This window comes from Eleutherodactylus coqui, chromosome 6 (assembly GCF_035609145.1).
Source record: "Eleutherodactylus coqui strain aEleCoq1 chromosome 6, aEleCoq1.hap1, whole genome shotgun sequence".
NCBI classification, from domain to species: domain Eukaryota; kingdom Metazoa; phylum Chordata; class Amphibia; order Anura; family Eleutherodactylidae; genus Eleutherodactylus; species Eleutherodactylus coqui.
Window position 1 is genome coordinate 47197978 of NC_089842.1, and position 17840 is coordinate 47215817.

Genomic DNA, 17840 nt, shown 5'->3' on the forward strand with positions numbered 1-17840 from the left:
ACCCGGCCGTCATCACACTACAACTCCCAGCATGGCCTGTGGGGAGGTGCAGTTTGGCAACATCCAGTTTGCAGACCGTGTTATGGGCGGTCGACCTTGCTGTGCAAACTGCGTGATATTTTCTAGTTTCATAAAACTACGTATTTATAAATATACCTCTATTGAAAATATGCCCACGGGCCGGTGGTGGCACCTACAGCGCCACACACACATCTGCTGTGCCACTCAGTCATCCCAATTCTAAGGCTTCATTACCTGTGAGACGCCTCGTATCAAAACGGTCTAAAAGAGAAACCGTTTTTATTGCCCGTAGTGACCAATCAGAGCTCTGCTTTTGCTTTACCTCAGCAGTTGCAGAAATGAAAGCTGCGTTCTGATTGGTTTCTACGGGGCAACAAAGACATTTACCTTTAGACAGTTTCGATAAACGAAGCCCGAAGTTGATAAATGTCCTCCGTTGTCCCGCACGCCGGCTGCCCCTGTCTATTTGGAAGTGGAAAAAAAAAAACCGTATCTAAAAGTCTTGATTAGACGACTAGGAAATATGCACTAAAAATGTAAACAATGATATTGCGAAGACGATATTGCACGAGAATTAACAAGAAAAATACGACAACACAGAAGCAACGAGTGATCAGAGGCGAGAACGGAGGAGTCTATAGCCACAAGTAGCACAGAGCGCTGACTGGATGGGGAACTACATATCCCAGCATACCCTATGAGCAATGGTAGTAGCTTTTGGGACTAAAAGTGGATGCTGGGATTTGCAGTACTGCGGCATCTGAGGAGGCTCTTGTAGGGGGTGGAGTTCATTAAAAATTATCACAAAGTTTATCAATTAGCTGATTTCGTTTTTTTCTTCACTGATGGCTGGGCTCTCATTGGCCGTTACAATTCCTGCCGCCATTTTGTGCCAAGCCTTATAAATACACGTCAGCACATCCTGATGCAGCTGCCAATCACATAACGGCGGCCACAGATATTATGGTACTTCCGCCAGGCCTACTGATAGGTGTATCGAACAGCCATCATGGTGCTAATTAGTTGGTCTATGGCAGTGCTCGCCAACGGGAGGCTCTGCAATGTATTGTGGAACTACAACTTCCAGCATGCCCTGACAGTCTTATGCTGGTGACCCCGGGTAGTTCGTACATATTTGACAACGGCCAAATCTTGGCGACTATGGCTGCTTTGACATCTGCAGTGCGGGTTTCCCCCGAGCGGACCAGGAAAGGGGAATCCCCCGGCCGAACAGACCCCACTGACTACAGCAGGGTACTTTGGTTTCCATGTGGCGCTTTTCCGTCCGATATTTTGTGCCAGATCAGTAACGCAAGCTCCAAATGGAGATTGCAGCGCAGATGTGAAAGCGGCCCAAGTCAGTGTTAACCATGAGGAAGCACAAAATCATGGCCGACGACAGAATCTAAGCTTTCTTTCCACAGAGCCCTCCTACCATAAATCTGTATGCTCTTATGAGAAGACAGCATGCATGCTGGGACATGTAGTCCTACCACATCCGTTATACCTGTGAAAGGAAAGAACACATTGGTAAGTGACACCCAACGCTGCAATGACCCGATACAACAAGGGGTGGGGGTGTCGCAGGCTCCATGTAAGGTCAGTCGGGGTCAATTCACGCGATACAGTCACACTACGGTTTTGGCAGCAATTTTCACAACGTGTGACTATATAAATATCAGAACAGATGAATGAAAACTTGGCTCGTCATTACTTAGTGAAACTAATTTAAAAAGTTTATATTAACCCCTTAACTACCAGACATGTTTCGGGTTTTCATTTTCATTTTTTTCCCTCATCCTTGCCTTTCAAAGGGCCATAACTTTTTTTTTTCTTCTTCCATCGGCCGTCTGTTTTGTGCGGGAAGAGTTGTATATTTTAATGACACTATTGAATCTATCATATAAGGGATTGGGAAACTTACAGGGGTTGTCTGGGGTTAGAAAAACATGGCTGCTTTCTTTTTTAAGTGGGGTGAAATGGAAAAAAAAAAACACACAATCTAGCAGAGGCAGATCGCACTAAGTGTAACTAAAAAAAGTGTACATTAACCCTTTGCAATCCAATTTTGAATTCAAGGTTTCCTAGGGGGCTTTCTCATTCTGCCATTATATAATGGCACCATCTGCTGGCTAGAGCCAGTACTGCAGTATGGGACATGCTGGAGAGGCCCCCGACAACAGAGCGGCCAGTAATCTACAGTAAGAATACCCTGCCGGACGTCTTCCGACATCGGAGCTGTAAGCCTTCAATCAGAATGTCTGAAGACGTCAGATGGTGGACTGGAGAGGCTTAAAGCGTGTCATTTTATTAGTATTCCCCATTTGAAAGTTAAGGAGTTTCTGTTGTATTGCCAAGGACAAACTGATTGAAATGAGAATTTGACAATTTAAAAGCAACATAATTGTCTGTCCGTTGCTTTTACCCCAGATTTTCCCATTCATTCGGCAAAACCTGCACATTAATCCCTATATTTGGGGAAAATGGGCTCAGTAGATCCTTTCTGTCCTGCTGAGAAATGGTTGGCTCTCAGAGAATCAAACATGGCCGACTTTACTGACAACAGAAAGTTTTCAGCAACTACCTATTCACTATTGGTCAGGATGGTTCTATGGCAGCTTTAGACTATGGGTCCATTAGCTCTCATTCACCCCTTTGCTGTCCGTTTTCGGGGGCTCAGATAATGGCAGAGGGTCGATGACGGGCACTATTCTTTGCCAACCTTGCATTACAAACAATAGTGGGGCAGGGCTTACTCAGAGGATGCTTCCTCCTGCCCTCCATCATCTGCGTCTCTTGCAGCGTGTGTCACATACAGATGTGTTAACCATCTCTTCACAAAAAAAAAAAAAAGGTAACACCCGTCCCAATAACAACATTCTGGCAATGAAGACATATTGATTGGCATTGCACTGACAGAAGCACGCCACCCCTCGTCAGCGGATCGCGGTTGCTCCATTACATGGCAGTGTAACAATAAAAATTCCTTCAAGACACATTTAAAAATAAACAGAAGAGCAACAATGACAGGATTAGCGAGCTCATATAAATAAATGGGATATAAAAAGGACTGAGAGCGCTCCAGAAATGTCACCTGTCTGGGTGGGGGTTATGAAATGCACATTGAGAAGTGAAAGTGCTGGGAGAGATTCTGTCCAGATTTCAGTGTTATACTCGCGGTTGGTTAACAGAAAAGCTGAACGAGCCGCCGCGAATCGCAGGAAGATAGCGAGCGGCTGCAACGAACGGGATCTACTGCGGCGCTCTGCCACCTGGATCTCTCCAGCTTTGGGGTAACTACAACTCCAAGCATGTCCTGGTAGGAGATGCCGGGGCCGGTAGTCCGAGAAGAGCAGTAGGGTATAGAGCACCGATTGACAGGGTAAAGTCATAGGCATTGAGATCACTTATCCTGCTACAAACAGTTTTGATTGTCATCATCGTTAGCAGTTCTCTTTTTTTTCACTCCTCACTTGGATGTCTTTACCTTTTTTTTTGTTTTTTCCTTGTTTTTTTTTTTAATATCACATTCATGGTCACTTATACCGACAACACGGGGGGAGGGTAACAAGACAATAGAGCTATTGTATTTGTAATAGTGCTATACAATAGAGTCCCAGTCAAAATCATCTTGGATGTCATCTGCCGGAAGGGGGCGACGTATGTGGAAATTTGTAGACGGCATCATGTGAGGCTGGTTCATTACTCCATGGTGCCCTGTAAACGTAAAAAATAACCAAAAAACATAATTATGTAATTACAGTCAATAGCATTCCATTTTCAGCTGTTCCTCCCCCCTTTTAAAATATCCAAACTCTTTTATTTAATCATGGATGTTGATGTCGGAGGGCTTGTGTTCTGCGGGATGAGTTGTATTTTATGTACCATACAATGTACTGAAAAATGTAAAACATGTCAAATGGAAATGAAAAAAAAAAAAAGAAATTCCGCCATTTTTGTGAGCATCTCGTTTCTATGGAGTACTCACTGCAACAAAAATGACATCACTTTATTTCTACGGGTCAGTACGATCACTACGATACCAAATTTATATAGTATTTTTTTTGCTGCACAACTTTTTTTTTTGCCCAAAGATATTTAATTTTTTTAAAATAATTTTCTGCCGTCATCTTCTGACTGCTTTAACTTTTTTATTTTTTGTCAACATAGTTGTGCAGGGGCTCGTATTTTGCAGGATGTCCTGTAGTTTCTATTGGTACCATTTTGTAGATACTTTTACAGACGCAGCAAAACCAAATGTGTTTTTTTGTTTTACTATTTAGATATTTTTATTATAAATATGGCAAAAGTCAAGTTTTTAAAAACTTTTATTACCTTTACTTTTTTAAAAATAATTAATAAAACTAATTTTTACAGGTTTATTTAGTCCCCAGAGGGGACAAGAACTTGCGATAGTTTGATCGCTTCTGCAGTTCGATGCAATGGCTATGGCATTACATTATACCACGATCTGACAGGCAAGCTGCCATGGCATCCCTGGGGCCTTTTAGAAAGCCCTCGGCTGCCATGGCAATCACATGTCAACCTGCGATCTTATCGTGGGGGGGCAGTGCGGAGCCCTCAAACATTGATCTGGGCATTTAAATGCTGATGTCAGAATTGAAGGTTGCATTTAAAGGGTTAACAGCTCCAATCAGCAACGCTGCTCATTGGAGCTGTTGCAGGCAGGTGTCAGCTGTAAGAAACAGCCGACACCCGCATTGTATGAAGGGAGATCAATCCGCAATCCCCCTCAATACAGACCCCAAACCTGCAGGACGTAACGGTACGCCTTGTGGTGTTAAGCGGTTAAAGAGCTGCTAATATCACACAGATGGAAATCGTTCTGGGGGTCCTCATTACCGAAATCATGTGAGATCATGGGGCATGCCAATTTTTGGGACACTATAAAAAGAAAAATAAACACTGGCTGATGCCAGGGGACAACAGACAGTGAATTGAGATGACAGAGATCTTAGCGTACAGTTACCTTCAGTAAACTATCTTGAGATCCTTAACGTACCTGACAAGCCGGATCCTGTAGTGCTCATAGGTGGTAAGTGAGTGTAACCTGGGGGTCCCATCATTGAAGTAGGAACATTTTGCCTGGAGTCTAAATAAAGATTTCCTGAGCAACAGAAAAAAAATAAATGACATGAAACTATTTATTGAGTAATTACAGGATCCTATGAGAATTGTACTGCGGCTTTATAGCTGAACTCTAAGTTCACACTTTTTTGCAGTATGTTTCTCCACACATGCCAGAATGTTTTCACCATGGATCTTGCTGCAAATCTGCAAGTGGCTGATGCAGCGGACCCACCATAGATTTCACTCTCACACAAAGCTGCGACAAATCTGATACATAATTGACATGTGGAAGACAACATTCCCAGCATGCTCAATGTGTGACAGATTGTTTCATACTATATGTGAGGGGGGTTCATAAATCCACATGTATTGTACTGTAATCTGCTGCTACATCTGCGGTGTGATGCTCATACTGCAAATCTGTAGATTCTGAACTCACCCTTATTGGGGGTCTTTCCAGTGCTTAGATGGTATGCATAATGCAAAGTAACAGTATGTAAGGCTGAAAAAGGCACATGTCCATCCCGTTCAGCCTATTAACCCCCAAAGTTGATCCATATAAAGGAATAAAAATCCTTTCTGATTCCAAATTGGTAATCAGAATAATCCCCGGATCACCGACCCTTCTGTAGTAATCATGGACTATAACATGTAATAATGTAATCCTCAAGAAAGGCGTCCAGACCCCTCTTATACTCTTTTATGGAGTTTGCCATCACCACTTCCTCAGGCAGAGGGTTCCACAGTCTCACTGCTCTTACAGTAAAGAACCCTCTTCTATGTCGGTGTAGAAACCTTCTTTCCTCTAGCTGTAGAGAGCGCCCCCCTTTTACAGTCACAGTCCTGGGCATAAATAGATGATGCAGAGATCTCTGTATTGTCCCCTGATATATTTACACTTCATTATTCGGTCGCCCCTCAGCCAGTTTTTTTCTAAACTAAATAATCCCAACTTGGCTAACCTCTCTGGGTATTGTAGTCCATCCATTCCGTTTATTACTTTAGTTGCCCCCCTTTGTACCGGCTCATGCTCTGATATGTCCTTCTTGAGTACATCTTTCATGTGTGGTCTGACCAGTGACTTGTAAAGAGGAAGAACAATGTTCTCGTCATGTGTCCCTACACCTCTTCTGATGCACCCCATGATCCTATTTGACTTGACAGCAGCTGCCTGACACTAGTTGCTCCAGTTAAGCTTACAGTTAACTCAAATCCTTTTCTATGTCAGTGTTCCCCAGTGGTTTCCCATTTATTGTGTATTGGTGACATGTATTTCCCCCGTCCATGTGCAGAACTTTACATTTATCAGTGTTAAACCTCATTTGCCACTTTTCTGCCCAATCCTCCAACATAGCCAGATCACTCTGCAACCGCCGTGCATCCTCTATTATGTTAATTACTTTATATAGTTTTCTATCATTGGCAAATATTGCTATTTTACTGTGCAATCCTTCCACAATGTTGTTAATATATATACTGAATTTTTATGGGGACAGAAACCAGAACGATGACGGGGAGATTATATGAGGTCCAATTAGGTCTTTGTTTCACATAGTCACCCTTATGGCGTCGTCTAGGTTCTGCCTTGTTTTCCATTCTGAGGCTGCATTCAGACGACCGTATATTGGCTGGGTTTTCACGCCCAGCTGATATACATCGTCTCTCTCTGCCGGGGGAAGAGGCTGGAAGAGCCGGGAGCAGTGCTCTGAGCTCCCGCCCCCTCTCTGCCTCCTCTCCACCCCCCCTGCACTATTTTCAATGAGGAGAGGTGGGGCGGGGCTAATTACTGAAACGTAGCCCCGCCCCTGCCCCACCTCCTCTCATTGCAAATAGTGCAGAGAGGTGGAGAGGAGGCAGAGAGAGGGCGGGAGCTCAGAGCACTGCTCCCGGCTCTTCCAGCCTCCTCCCCCGGCAGAGAGAGACGCCGTATATCAGCTGGGCGTGAAAACCCAGCCGATATACGGTCATCTGAATCCAGCCTTAGACAGTTTCCTGCAATGAGGGCAGAAACCAGGATGGAACCAGCATTCAGGAAACCTAATGTGAAACCGCCACAATGTGTTATTCTACCATTTCCCCTTCTCCGAGTTACTTACCTGTCCCAAGGTGCTGTGTGGGTTTCGTATTATGCATGTTACCATGACATATAGGTGACTGGACATTGCTCTGTGGGTGGATAAACCCGGTGTGATTAAAGAATTCACTAAGTGAAGAACACAAGTCTGCAAGCTGAACTTGATCCAGCGACCAGTTCTTAAGATCCGCTTGTCTCATACTTTCCATTAAACCTGAGGAAGATGGAGAGAATTTGTGTATGAAAAAAAAACACAGAAAATAGAAACTGGCAAAAAAAAAAGGTGACAAATCAGAATTATTAGGCAGGGACTGAATATACTGATTTTCAGTTCTTGATGAAAACCCCCAGTGCTATTCCTACACTGGAGTGCGTGATCTGCGTGTACTTTGATATCACGCTGGAGCAAGAGCCACAAGTAAGCGGCATATGGAGAAGGCTCTCTGGATAGTGTAGTTCAGTTTAGTGAACATTTGGGGGCTTGAAAAGTTCCATGACTCCGGTCTTAAAGTGAATGCGGACCTAAATATGACGTGATGATAACTCCCTAATGTATCTTTACTACGGTCAGAGCTCCCAAGCTGTTGCATAGACAAGGACTTGAAAGAAAACATGCTGACTTTCTGCAGCCACCACTAGAGGGAGCTTTCTGCATACAGTCTTACTATAGAGTATGCAGTAAGCTCCCCCTAATGGAGGCTGCAGATGGCCAGCATAGGTTACAGATTTAGAGTGCTATATCACAAAGCAGGGGTCCACATTCTTATATACGTGCCCAAGTACTGTACAGGGCAGACTTTCTCAGCAAAGCACGTTCTATGCGGCAGTGCTCTGACTGGTGACGGACTCTTCTTAAGGCCATGTTCACTTCACGTTTCTCTGTCGCTGCATTACAAGACACAACTTTTTCCATCAACAGAGCTGTACCGGTCCTTATTTTTGGTGAGACAACCTGTGGTTTTTATTAGTACCATTTTGGATAACTTTTTATTACATTTTTCTGGTGGTGGGATTAGCAAAAATAAAAATAAAAAATTCTAGAATTTTTTTTGCTACAGCATTCACTATGCAGCATAAATAGCATTTTAAATCTGTCCTGCGAAATTTATAACATTTTTCAATTTTCTGTATTTTAATTTTTACTACTTTTGAATAAAAAAACAAAAAAAAAACAAAAAACGTTTAATCTAAAAAAATAACTGGATTTGCATTGCTGCATTCCAGGACCCATAATCGTGAGGTCTGGTCTTTTCATCAATACCGTTTTGGGGTACATGGGAATTTTGATTGCTTTTTATTGTGTTTTTGGAGATGCAGGCAGATGGAACAGCAATTCTGGAATAGTTTTTTTCATTATTTTTTATGTTGGTCACAGTGTCAGATAATAGCAAAATATAGTCATTGTTCGGGTCGTTAAGGACACAGCAATACCCATTATGTGCATTTTAAATTTTTGGTAGGTTTTTTTTAAAAAGTATTTTGGTGGAAAAAATATAATTTTTATACTGGATTTTTGAAAAGTAAATGTTATTGACCCTTTATTCTTTAACACTACCCTTTAGTCCCTTGAAGGGAATTTTAAAAAAACCCGATCGCTTTCATAGTACACCGCATTCCTTATATAATGCAGTTTACTATGCCTATGGCAGTAGATTAATAGACCGTATTAGGCCGCCTGCAGATGGCCGGGTCAAATCCCGCTGCCAGAATTCTCGCAGCAGGACCCGACCCGAGCCCCTGCAGGGACCAGCGCAGCACTCACCTCTCCCGCGGCTCTGGATCTATGATGTGCCGGCCAGCCGGCGCATGCGCAGAGTGGAGCCAGTGGCCGGGGAGTGACATTTCTGCGAGCTCAGAAATAGAGCATGCCGCGATTTGTTTTTCGCGCGGACATATTGCGGCCATCTGCATAGGATTGCGTTTTCTAACGCAATCCCACGGTAGCTTCCATGGACGGAAATTCTGCGGGAAATCCCGCCGCAGAATTTCCGCTCATGTGCAAGGGGCCTTACGCTGCTGAGTTAGAGGCCTTTGTCAGGACTCAGGTTGCCATGAGACCCCATTGGCAAGTTGCAATCAAATCATGGGGTCACCCCGTCCCCTGCTTGTATGCCTTGGTCGCTATTGATTATGGCATGTAAGGGGCCAAATGGTCAGGAAAGGAGGTTTTTCCACTCATGCCCATTACAGTAGGAGCCTGGCTGTTAGTTGACAGCCGAGTCCCAACTCTTCCCAGCACATCAAACCTGCACTGCTGTAAAAAAGCGTATGTGTGGGTTTAAACCCTATTAGTTGTGTACAAAGGCGTATTGGCAGCCACTAAGGGTATAAAAGCATTATCTAAGAGGGTTAGGCTGGCTTTTAGAAAGTTAATTTGAAATAAACACACAGTCATTAACTCCTGCACAACCCAACAGTGTATAAGGATACACCTATATTACTGCACGTGTGCAGGACCACAAACTGCTATATCCCAATAGCCGGGGTCCCAGTAGTGCCCGTTTCACGTAACCAAGCATGAATGAGTCATGCGCTTGTCTATAGAGGTGCGGAGAGCCCCTTTAACGGCCTCAGATATATTTCCGCATACGTGGTTTGTATTTAGGATTCTTTCCCTCTCGCACAGAGACGGCAGCGCTGGACCGCGGCTTCTCTCCTCCATACATTCGCAGCACGTGACTTTGGCGAAGTGCTGTAGATCACATTTTCATACAGAAAAGGTTAAGCAAACATTTGTGGAATCTTAAAGCAGGATAAATGCTGAAGTTGTAAATTCAAGATCCCACGGCAGGTAGACATAAATCAGCGGCGGACTGCAGAAGGAAGTAATATAGTATACAGATGGCGGAGGAGCCTTCGTATCTGTGCGCTTTTTTTTTTTTTTTAATGGACGCTTCACAAGGCTTGAATTTTTACTCTGCCAAATCTCAAAGAAAGAGCAGCAAAGTCGGCGGTTAATTCCTGGGACTCGGCTGCTGTTCCAGAGACGCTGGGCTATAAACTGCACACTGGTTTGGGTTACAAATGGACAACAGATGCGTATTAGGAGCGCTGGGGTTGCAGCCACTAACGATGATCGTGAAAGCACGGCATTACTAAAAACTCCAAAATTTTACGTGAATCCCCTGGAAACTCGCAGGTGTTCTTAAAGTGGTCCTTCAATTTCAGGAAAAAAACGTTGTCCCAGCATCCGAGGGGTTGGGGGTATATTACCTGCACTTCTTGTTCTCTGCCGTCTAGCCAATCTACGGCCCATTTTTGGCCATCCTATATGGCCAATGCAATTTTTAGACTACGTAGTGCTCAACTACCAATGCACTATAGCTGCTCTGATTGGCCAGAGCTGATCATGTGCTCAGCACTGGCCAATCAGAGAGAAGTGCATAGTGTTCATTAGCTAGACATTTGCAATGGTCATCCGAAAGACGGAACCAGAACCATTGGATCGGAAGAGAAGAACAAGTGCAAGCAATATACCCTCAACCTCGCAGATTTCAGGGCAGGAAAACAAAAGGGTCTTTTTCTCCCCCAGAACAGCGCCACTCTTGTCTATGAACTGTGTCTGGTATTGCAGTTCAGCCCCACTCACTCCAATATGGCTGCCTCCTTTATGGGACGGTTCTCTTGACAGAAGGCTGTCTGGATAAGGCTAGGAGTTCCTCAGCAGAATCTACATGTCACAGTAAACCTGTGCCACTATTGTGATGAATCTCAATGTAACCCAATAAGAAAAAGTTGAGCACAGATTGCAAGAATTCCGACAGTCAGAAATCTTGCAACTTGAGCGACTTTTTATCCATCTTGGTGAAGCACTGAGACCACTTACAAAGTCACCTTCTTACCTACCTAGACTTGTGGGCAGCTCTGGAGCCCCAGCTTATAGTTAACCACTGTGTCACATGGGAGTACTGAATATCCCTCTCTACATATACCTACCTTGGAACTGGGAGAGATCCACATCAGACCAGTTGTGACTGCTAGCAATACGGCAGCTTTCTTTAAGCATATCTAAAGTGGAGTACCAGTCTGAGGAAACAAAAAGATCAAAAGAAGACATTGGGTTACTTTATTATGTAGCGCTATCTCCCTTGTTACACTATAAATAGTCAGATTTACCCCTCGGGAGTGCGGCAGCATGGTAAGTGCCCTCAGGGGAGCTCTACTGCAACCATTACTTTACAGAAAAGGATCACGCCGTTAAATAAGTATAGAAACAAGACGATCACCAATCTGTTCCAAGCTAGTGGCTCGTATCAATAGTAAGCGGGTTGCTGTTCCTTTCATCCAAGAGCAGCATCGCGGCTATATAAAACCATTTTTAAAGGGGTTGTCCAGAGTTAGAAAAGCATGGCTACTTTTTTCTAAGCACAGCGCCACCCTTGCCCATGGGTTGTCTCTAGTATCGCAGCTTCGCTCCCATTCATCATCACTTCAATGGAGCTGAGCTGCAGCACCACACTATGGACAAGGGTGGCGCTGTGCTTGGAAGAAAGCAGCCATGTTTTTCTAACCCTGGACAACCCCTTTAATCCTGTTGAACGCAATCCCAGACTGTTTCGCATCAGACGGAACGTGTTCCTGAATCTCATAATCTCAGTTGATGAGGGACTACAAATAGAAACTGAAAAGCCAAGACAATATTATTCTTGCCCACACAGCGGGGAGTGAGAAATAGACGCCTTCTCTACTTCTTCACATCACAGTACAATGCACCAAGGATAGTAATAGTATGGTAAATGTATAGATAAAACTATGATCCCCACCGATTCCAAGACGCTGCTCTATTTAGTAAGCTATGCTCAGCTACTTTCATCAGCCCCATTGAAATGAAAGGAGCGGCACCACGCATGTGCGGCCAGCAATCCGGTTAAGGCTGCGATACTACCGGAAGTGGCGCAAACAGGACCCCCAAGCTCGTGATCGGTGAGGGTCCCAGAATTCGGACCCCCAACCAACCACTTAGATATCCCAGGGATACAGGATAACTTCTATTTTCCATAATACTCCTTTAGTCTTTTCCTTTTTTTTGATCCCTACTTTACCCCCTACTGCAATTTAAATAGAGCGATCGATCTATAAAGAAGTCTTCATGGCTTATTCAGACGTGTGTATAATGGGTCCGTGTGCTGTCCGATGCGTGTTGTATCTGAGGAGCAATACATATAAGAACATGTGAATCTGGCCTTCTGTGCTGCAGGAGATCAGCCACTTCTTCCCTGTGTGGCTGTAAGACAAGTTGCTTCAGCAGGAGCCTCTCCCTCCTACACCTCTTTACTTCTATCATTCATTTCTAGGTATAGTCTTCCTTTTTAAATCGGGTACACTGGGCCGAGAATTTCTTGCGAGATGCACAAAACTTGCGCGAATACGAGCTCCGTCGCTGCACGTCCTATCTTTTCAATGGGACAGTAAAACAAATCACATGCGACTGTGATGTGATTTTTTTTCCATTGAAAACAATGGGTAACACTTGCCGATCCTCTAATGCACACACTGGCGAGCACGATATCACGCTCATCTGTGTGTTGACAGCTTTAGGCTAACTTCACACGGCCAAGTACGATATGGGGCTGTGAATCACGGCCTCATATTGCGCTGCCCACCATGTGATTTCCCGGCAGATGTGAGGTCTTTTTATGTCAAAACAGCCTTGCATGACTTCGGGGACGTCAGCCACGGAGGAGGATCACGGAGATTCTTCTATTGTTTTCAATGGGAGAGCTCTCATTGCATCACATGCACCAAGCACATGGTGAGATGCTGCTGTGGGCGCTGCAATGCGAGATGATGCAGAAAGACAGAACATGCCGCAATTTGTTTCCTGTAGTGATATGACATGCAGGAAAACATCGCTCATGAGTATGAACCCGTTCAAAAGAATAGGGTTCATATTTGTACGTTTCGCAACGCACAAGAATCTCGCGTGATTTTCTCGCCCGTGTGAAAGCAGCCGCAATTAGACGTTGAGTGTTAGCATCTTAGAGCAATCGCTTCCTGCAGCCCTTGAGCCTGCATTCATTTCTCTGCACAGAAGGACAAAGAAAGAACAGGGTCCTCATCTCCTTCCGCTTCTGAAGCTGCACCATGCCTAAGAGAAGGTGTTAGCGCTACTAAGAAATGTAAAGAAAGAGAAGTGAACTCCTCCTTACCTGAATTACAAGGTAGCGGCTGCTGTGTTAGAGAGGTCTGGTGTGCAAGAGGTTGGTGCTGATGATTTGGGTGATGTTGTATATGCTGGTGTTGTGCAGAATGCTGAGCGGTGTGCTGTGCTTGATGCGGGGAGTGCTGTGCAGGGTGTGAAACGCGTTGCTGAGGGTGCTGTGGTTGGTGTGGAGCTTGTTGGTGACAGTGAGATGTGTGCTGGTTGGGGTGCTGATGATGTACTACAGTGTGATGTATGTGTGGGGACTGCTGCGACTGCTGTGTGTGGATTGGAGTATGGGACATGTGCACTTGTCCCATAGAGTCACCCACAGTTGTGCCAAGACTACTCGCATGGCTATTTGTTAGGTTATTTTGGCTACCGTGCTGCTGAGAACTCATTGTGCTACTAGGGGAGTGCTGATATGAGCAGGGTGAATGTGTCTGCTGGGAGGATTCTGACGGGAGATTCATCAGTCCTGCAGGAAGAAAAATGGAGTTTGGTTACTTTCTGCACTTTATAGTAAGGCAGTAGAAGTTGACCCTTTACTTGTAGAAGTAGGGTTAGATGGACAATCCAAATGAGATAGAACTCCAGAACTGAGCACATCGAACTGAAATTTAGTCTAAAGATATCGATGAGAATGAAGAACCCCTCATAATACGTGCTGAAGTGTTCCTTATTTGCGTTCGAGCCCGCCCGAACCCAACACTCCATACTGCTGAACGTTCTGGTAAACGTGTCCGGCGTCACTGCAGTCATTTCTTGTGCAATGTTGCTTCTTAATTCCCGGATAGTCTGTGGTTTACTCAAGTACACTTGTCCCTACAGGGGGCAGCACCAACTAGTGATTGAAGCAAAACATGGCTATTAGGGTGGCACAGTGTGCCAAGCAAGAGACGGCCAAGCTAGCGACCCAGACTAGCCATCGCCGGTGACTGCTGCTGTGTGAACTGCAACAGTTGGGTTAAGGAGTGCTCGACCAACATGTAATGAGGGGTTCACGATTCTCATTGACTAAGGTATGTTCTCACAAAATTGCATTACAATGTGTTCATTAAGCCTCACGTCCACTTGCATGCACAGAGCCACAGCAGAATCCTGCAGTGGAATCCTTGCACGCCCGAGGACATGGAGAGGGAATAGACAGTTTCTTACCTCTCCGCGTCCAGCGCAGGTCTCCTTTGCGCCGGCCGGATCTTTGCGCCATGGTCATTTTCCTTTTTCAAATCTCCAGTTACAGCTGCGAGTGTGAGGCGGATCCGGACGGCTTCCATTGACTTCAGTGGAAGCCTGCGGAAGCTGTCCGTGCGGGAGATCCGCAGAAAAATGGAGCATGCTGCGATTTCTTCCCATGTGTGCGACCCGCACGCCGGGGACAGAAAAAAAAAAGAAAAAAATCACATCCACATGTATTGAGTTGCCCTGCAGATGCAAATGCATCTCTATGGGCAGCTGGAGCTGCGGATCTCATGTGCAGGGACCACTTGCGGATTTTTTAATTAAAACCCGCACGTGGACATTGCGCCTGAGTCGTGTAGTTATATCCTGGCATGTCTGCAATAGTTTGTACAATTGTATTCCAAGTGAAACAAGCATGTTCGAGCGTCTTTTCTTATAAGTCTATGCTGTGCGGTTCCTCAGTTATTCCTCCTGAAAATGTATGATGAAGTTGTCAAGTGGGTAATTACCATGTGCCTTGGCAATAGTGAGTGTCCCTCTACACAATCTGACAGTGCCCAGCTATGCAGGGGGACACCCCTATACACTCTGTATACTCAGTGGCACATGATCGCTTACCTTTAGGCAGCTGGAGACCTTAAAAGGGTTCGGATAGGCTAGCACTTGAGGAGGGGGTGTCAATGGAAACCCCTTAAAAGAATCCCTGTAGAAAAGGTGATATACTGGGGCACATATACTAAAACTATGTAGAAGTTAGAGAGTGCAAACTAAGACAGTCTTAAAATGAACCAGATTCCTAACAGCTGGATGGGAAATCTGTCAAATTTTAAGATTGTACCACCTAGTCGTTGGCATAGATGACAACAAAAATGGTCTCAAAATTTTGGTGCAACTTCTGGCACATTTTAGGCTTTGCCCCCTTTTCACAAAGCCACGCCCCTTTTCAGGTGAGTCGGGAAAAGTGTCCAAAAGTATTAAAATGCATCATAAATGTGGTGGAAAGCATGAAAGACACTTTTCTAGTGTGATTTGCACCAGAAAACTGTTACATGTTGAACCGGTTGTGTTCTGACCAGTGCAGAGCCTGACGTAGGATGCTTTTGAATCCCAGTGTCCTGTGCCAACCCCCCGGCCCTACACTAGGCATAACGAAGTGTAATCAATTATACCGCATGTTCTGCGCTGAAAGTACTGGACCTGCAGGCTAAGTGGTGACAACATACAGTTGCACCAAATGTCTCCAACGTACCCAGAACCCTTTATTCTACCTACCTTGGTTTAGAGACTGAGCAAATACATTCTTGTATAGGCTTCGAAATGAATCGCTGAGATCTTCAAAGTTATATTCGGGAAAAAGTTTTTCTCGCTCTGGTGTGTTGTACTGTGACTGCTGCGTTAATGTTGGAGTGGGTTGCTCAGGATGGCTCGATACCTAGGAGTAAATGAAAGAACACATTCTAATAGGTCAACTTTGTGAATTGTCCGGAAATTCAATAGTGTGGCCCAGCAGCGGAACAAGTGATGGACCAGCAGGACGGAAGGGGAATCTGCATATGTAGTGCAGGAGGTCCTATTTTAATACAGTTCATATTTTTAGGACCTCCGGTGGATAAGGAAATTCGACAGCCCAGAACCTACAAGGTGCGGAATGTGCAGGACTAGTATAATTTGACTGGGTCTAACGCAATTCTTGCAAGTTTGCCTGTACTTTCTATAATGCTTGTGTCACACCTTGAATGCAATTAACAGAATATTCGCTGACAAGGACATAATTACAGGGTGTTACATAGTGGTGAATAAAAGTAGCACCATCGCCTCAATTAATGGGGCAGCAGGGGTGCAAATGGCAACACGAAGCTCTCTAGATGCAGAGCAACCAAAAGTCCTATTAAAGAGGTTATCCAGAACTATCCTCAGAATAGGTCATTGACAGCTGATTGGCAGTGATTCCAGGCGGCGGATGCCCACCAATCAGCTGATTCCCAGCACCGCTGTCAATGCAGACAGTGTTAGAAGCAGAGGGTGCTGTCAACATTGCAACAGTCCAGTCAGCTTCCATTTAATTCAACGGAAGCTGTGCCTGCAGTACCAAACTGGACGCTGCAATACAGACAGCGCTATTTACTTCCAGCGCAGTCCATACTGACAGCAGACGCCCAAACAGCTGAACAGACCCCCCAAGATCAACTATTGATGATCTATCCTGAAGGCAGGTCATCGATAGTAAAAGTGTCGTACAACCCTTCTCAGGCCTCCCTCAAGCAGACGTTTTTGTACAGCGTTTAGCGCAGCACTGAGAAGACAGCGCTAAACGCTGTACAACACTCCCATGAATTTCAATGGGGCTGTTCACATAAGCGTCAAAATGCAGCATTTACAACACTGCGCTTTGACAGCGATGCATGTTCTATTTTTGGCCGTTTGCAGCCCTGCGTCGCCAATTGAAATGAATGGGCAGCGCTGGTACCACGTTCTTGGCAGCGCTAAACGCAAGCACTAGCTGCACTACCTAAAGAAAAAAAAAAGGAATACTCACTTAACTGGCGCAATCGGGGTCCCCGCCGCTGTTTTCCGGCGCTCCGGGCAGGCTGCCAGCCACTTGTCAAGTTGGCAAAACATCTATTGCTAGTGTCAGGGATTGAAATCTCCGCCTCCCAGCGAGAGATTGCTCTGGTTGGTTCAGAAGCACCGGCTCTGATTGGCTGATGGTGGGGGTCTTTAAACCCTGTCACTAGCAAAAGATCCTCTGTTGGCGATGTGCCGAGAGCTCCGGAGAACGGTGCCAGCTAGGTGAGTATTGCTTTTTTTTATTTTTAGCATCATTGGCTGCTAAAAACGCAGCCAGAACATTGTCAAAAATGCATGAAACCGCAGTAAAAGCAGCATTCAAAAGCACTGCGTTTCTGCAAGCGCCTGTATGCCTAGCAGCAAAAAAAGTCAGAAAACCAGGACTAACACCGCTATTGCCTAACACTAAAGTTCAATGCTACTGTAGGCTGAACTTAAAGGGGTTGTCCCGTGCCGAAACGGGTTTTTTTTTTTTTCAACAGCCCCCCCGTTCGGCGCGAGACAAACCCGATGCAGGGACTTAAAAAAAAAAACCGCACAGCGCTTACCTGAATCCCCGCGCTTCGGTGACTTCTTACTTACCGGTTGAAGATGGCCGCGGGATCTTCTCCCTCGGTGGACCGCAGGGCTTCTGTGCGGTCCATTGCCGATTCCAGCCTCCTGATTGGCTGGAATCGGCACGTGACGGGGCGGAGCTACACGGAGCCGCTCTCCGGCACGAGCGGCCCCATTCAGAAAAGAAGACGACTGGACTGCGCAAGC

General features: G+C 45.2%; 1 protein-coding gene across 1 annotated transcript in view; it reads right to left on the reverse strand.

Moving 5' to 3' along the window:
- Positions 1–545: 545 nt before the first annotated feature.
- FOXJ3 (forkhead box J3) overlaps positions 546–17840 on the reverse strand; it is a 39080-nt gene continuing 21785 nt past the window's right edge. Inside the window, exons 6-11 of the mRNA XM_066606729.1 lie at positions 15783–15942; positions 13336–13806; positions 11123–11212; positions 7209–7400; positions 5045–5149; positions 546–3738 (exon numbers count right to left, since the gene is read on the reverse strand). Of these exons, the coding sequence (XP_066462826.1) occupies positions 3623–3738; positions 5045–5149; positions 7209–7400; positions 11123–11212; positions 13336–13806; positions 15783–15942 (1134 nt within the window). The 3' untranslated portion in view covers positions 546–3622. The remainder of the gene's footprint in view (positions 3739–5044; positions 5150–7208; positions 7401–11122; positions 11213–13335; positions 13807–15782; positions 15943–17840) is intronic.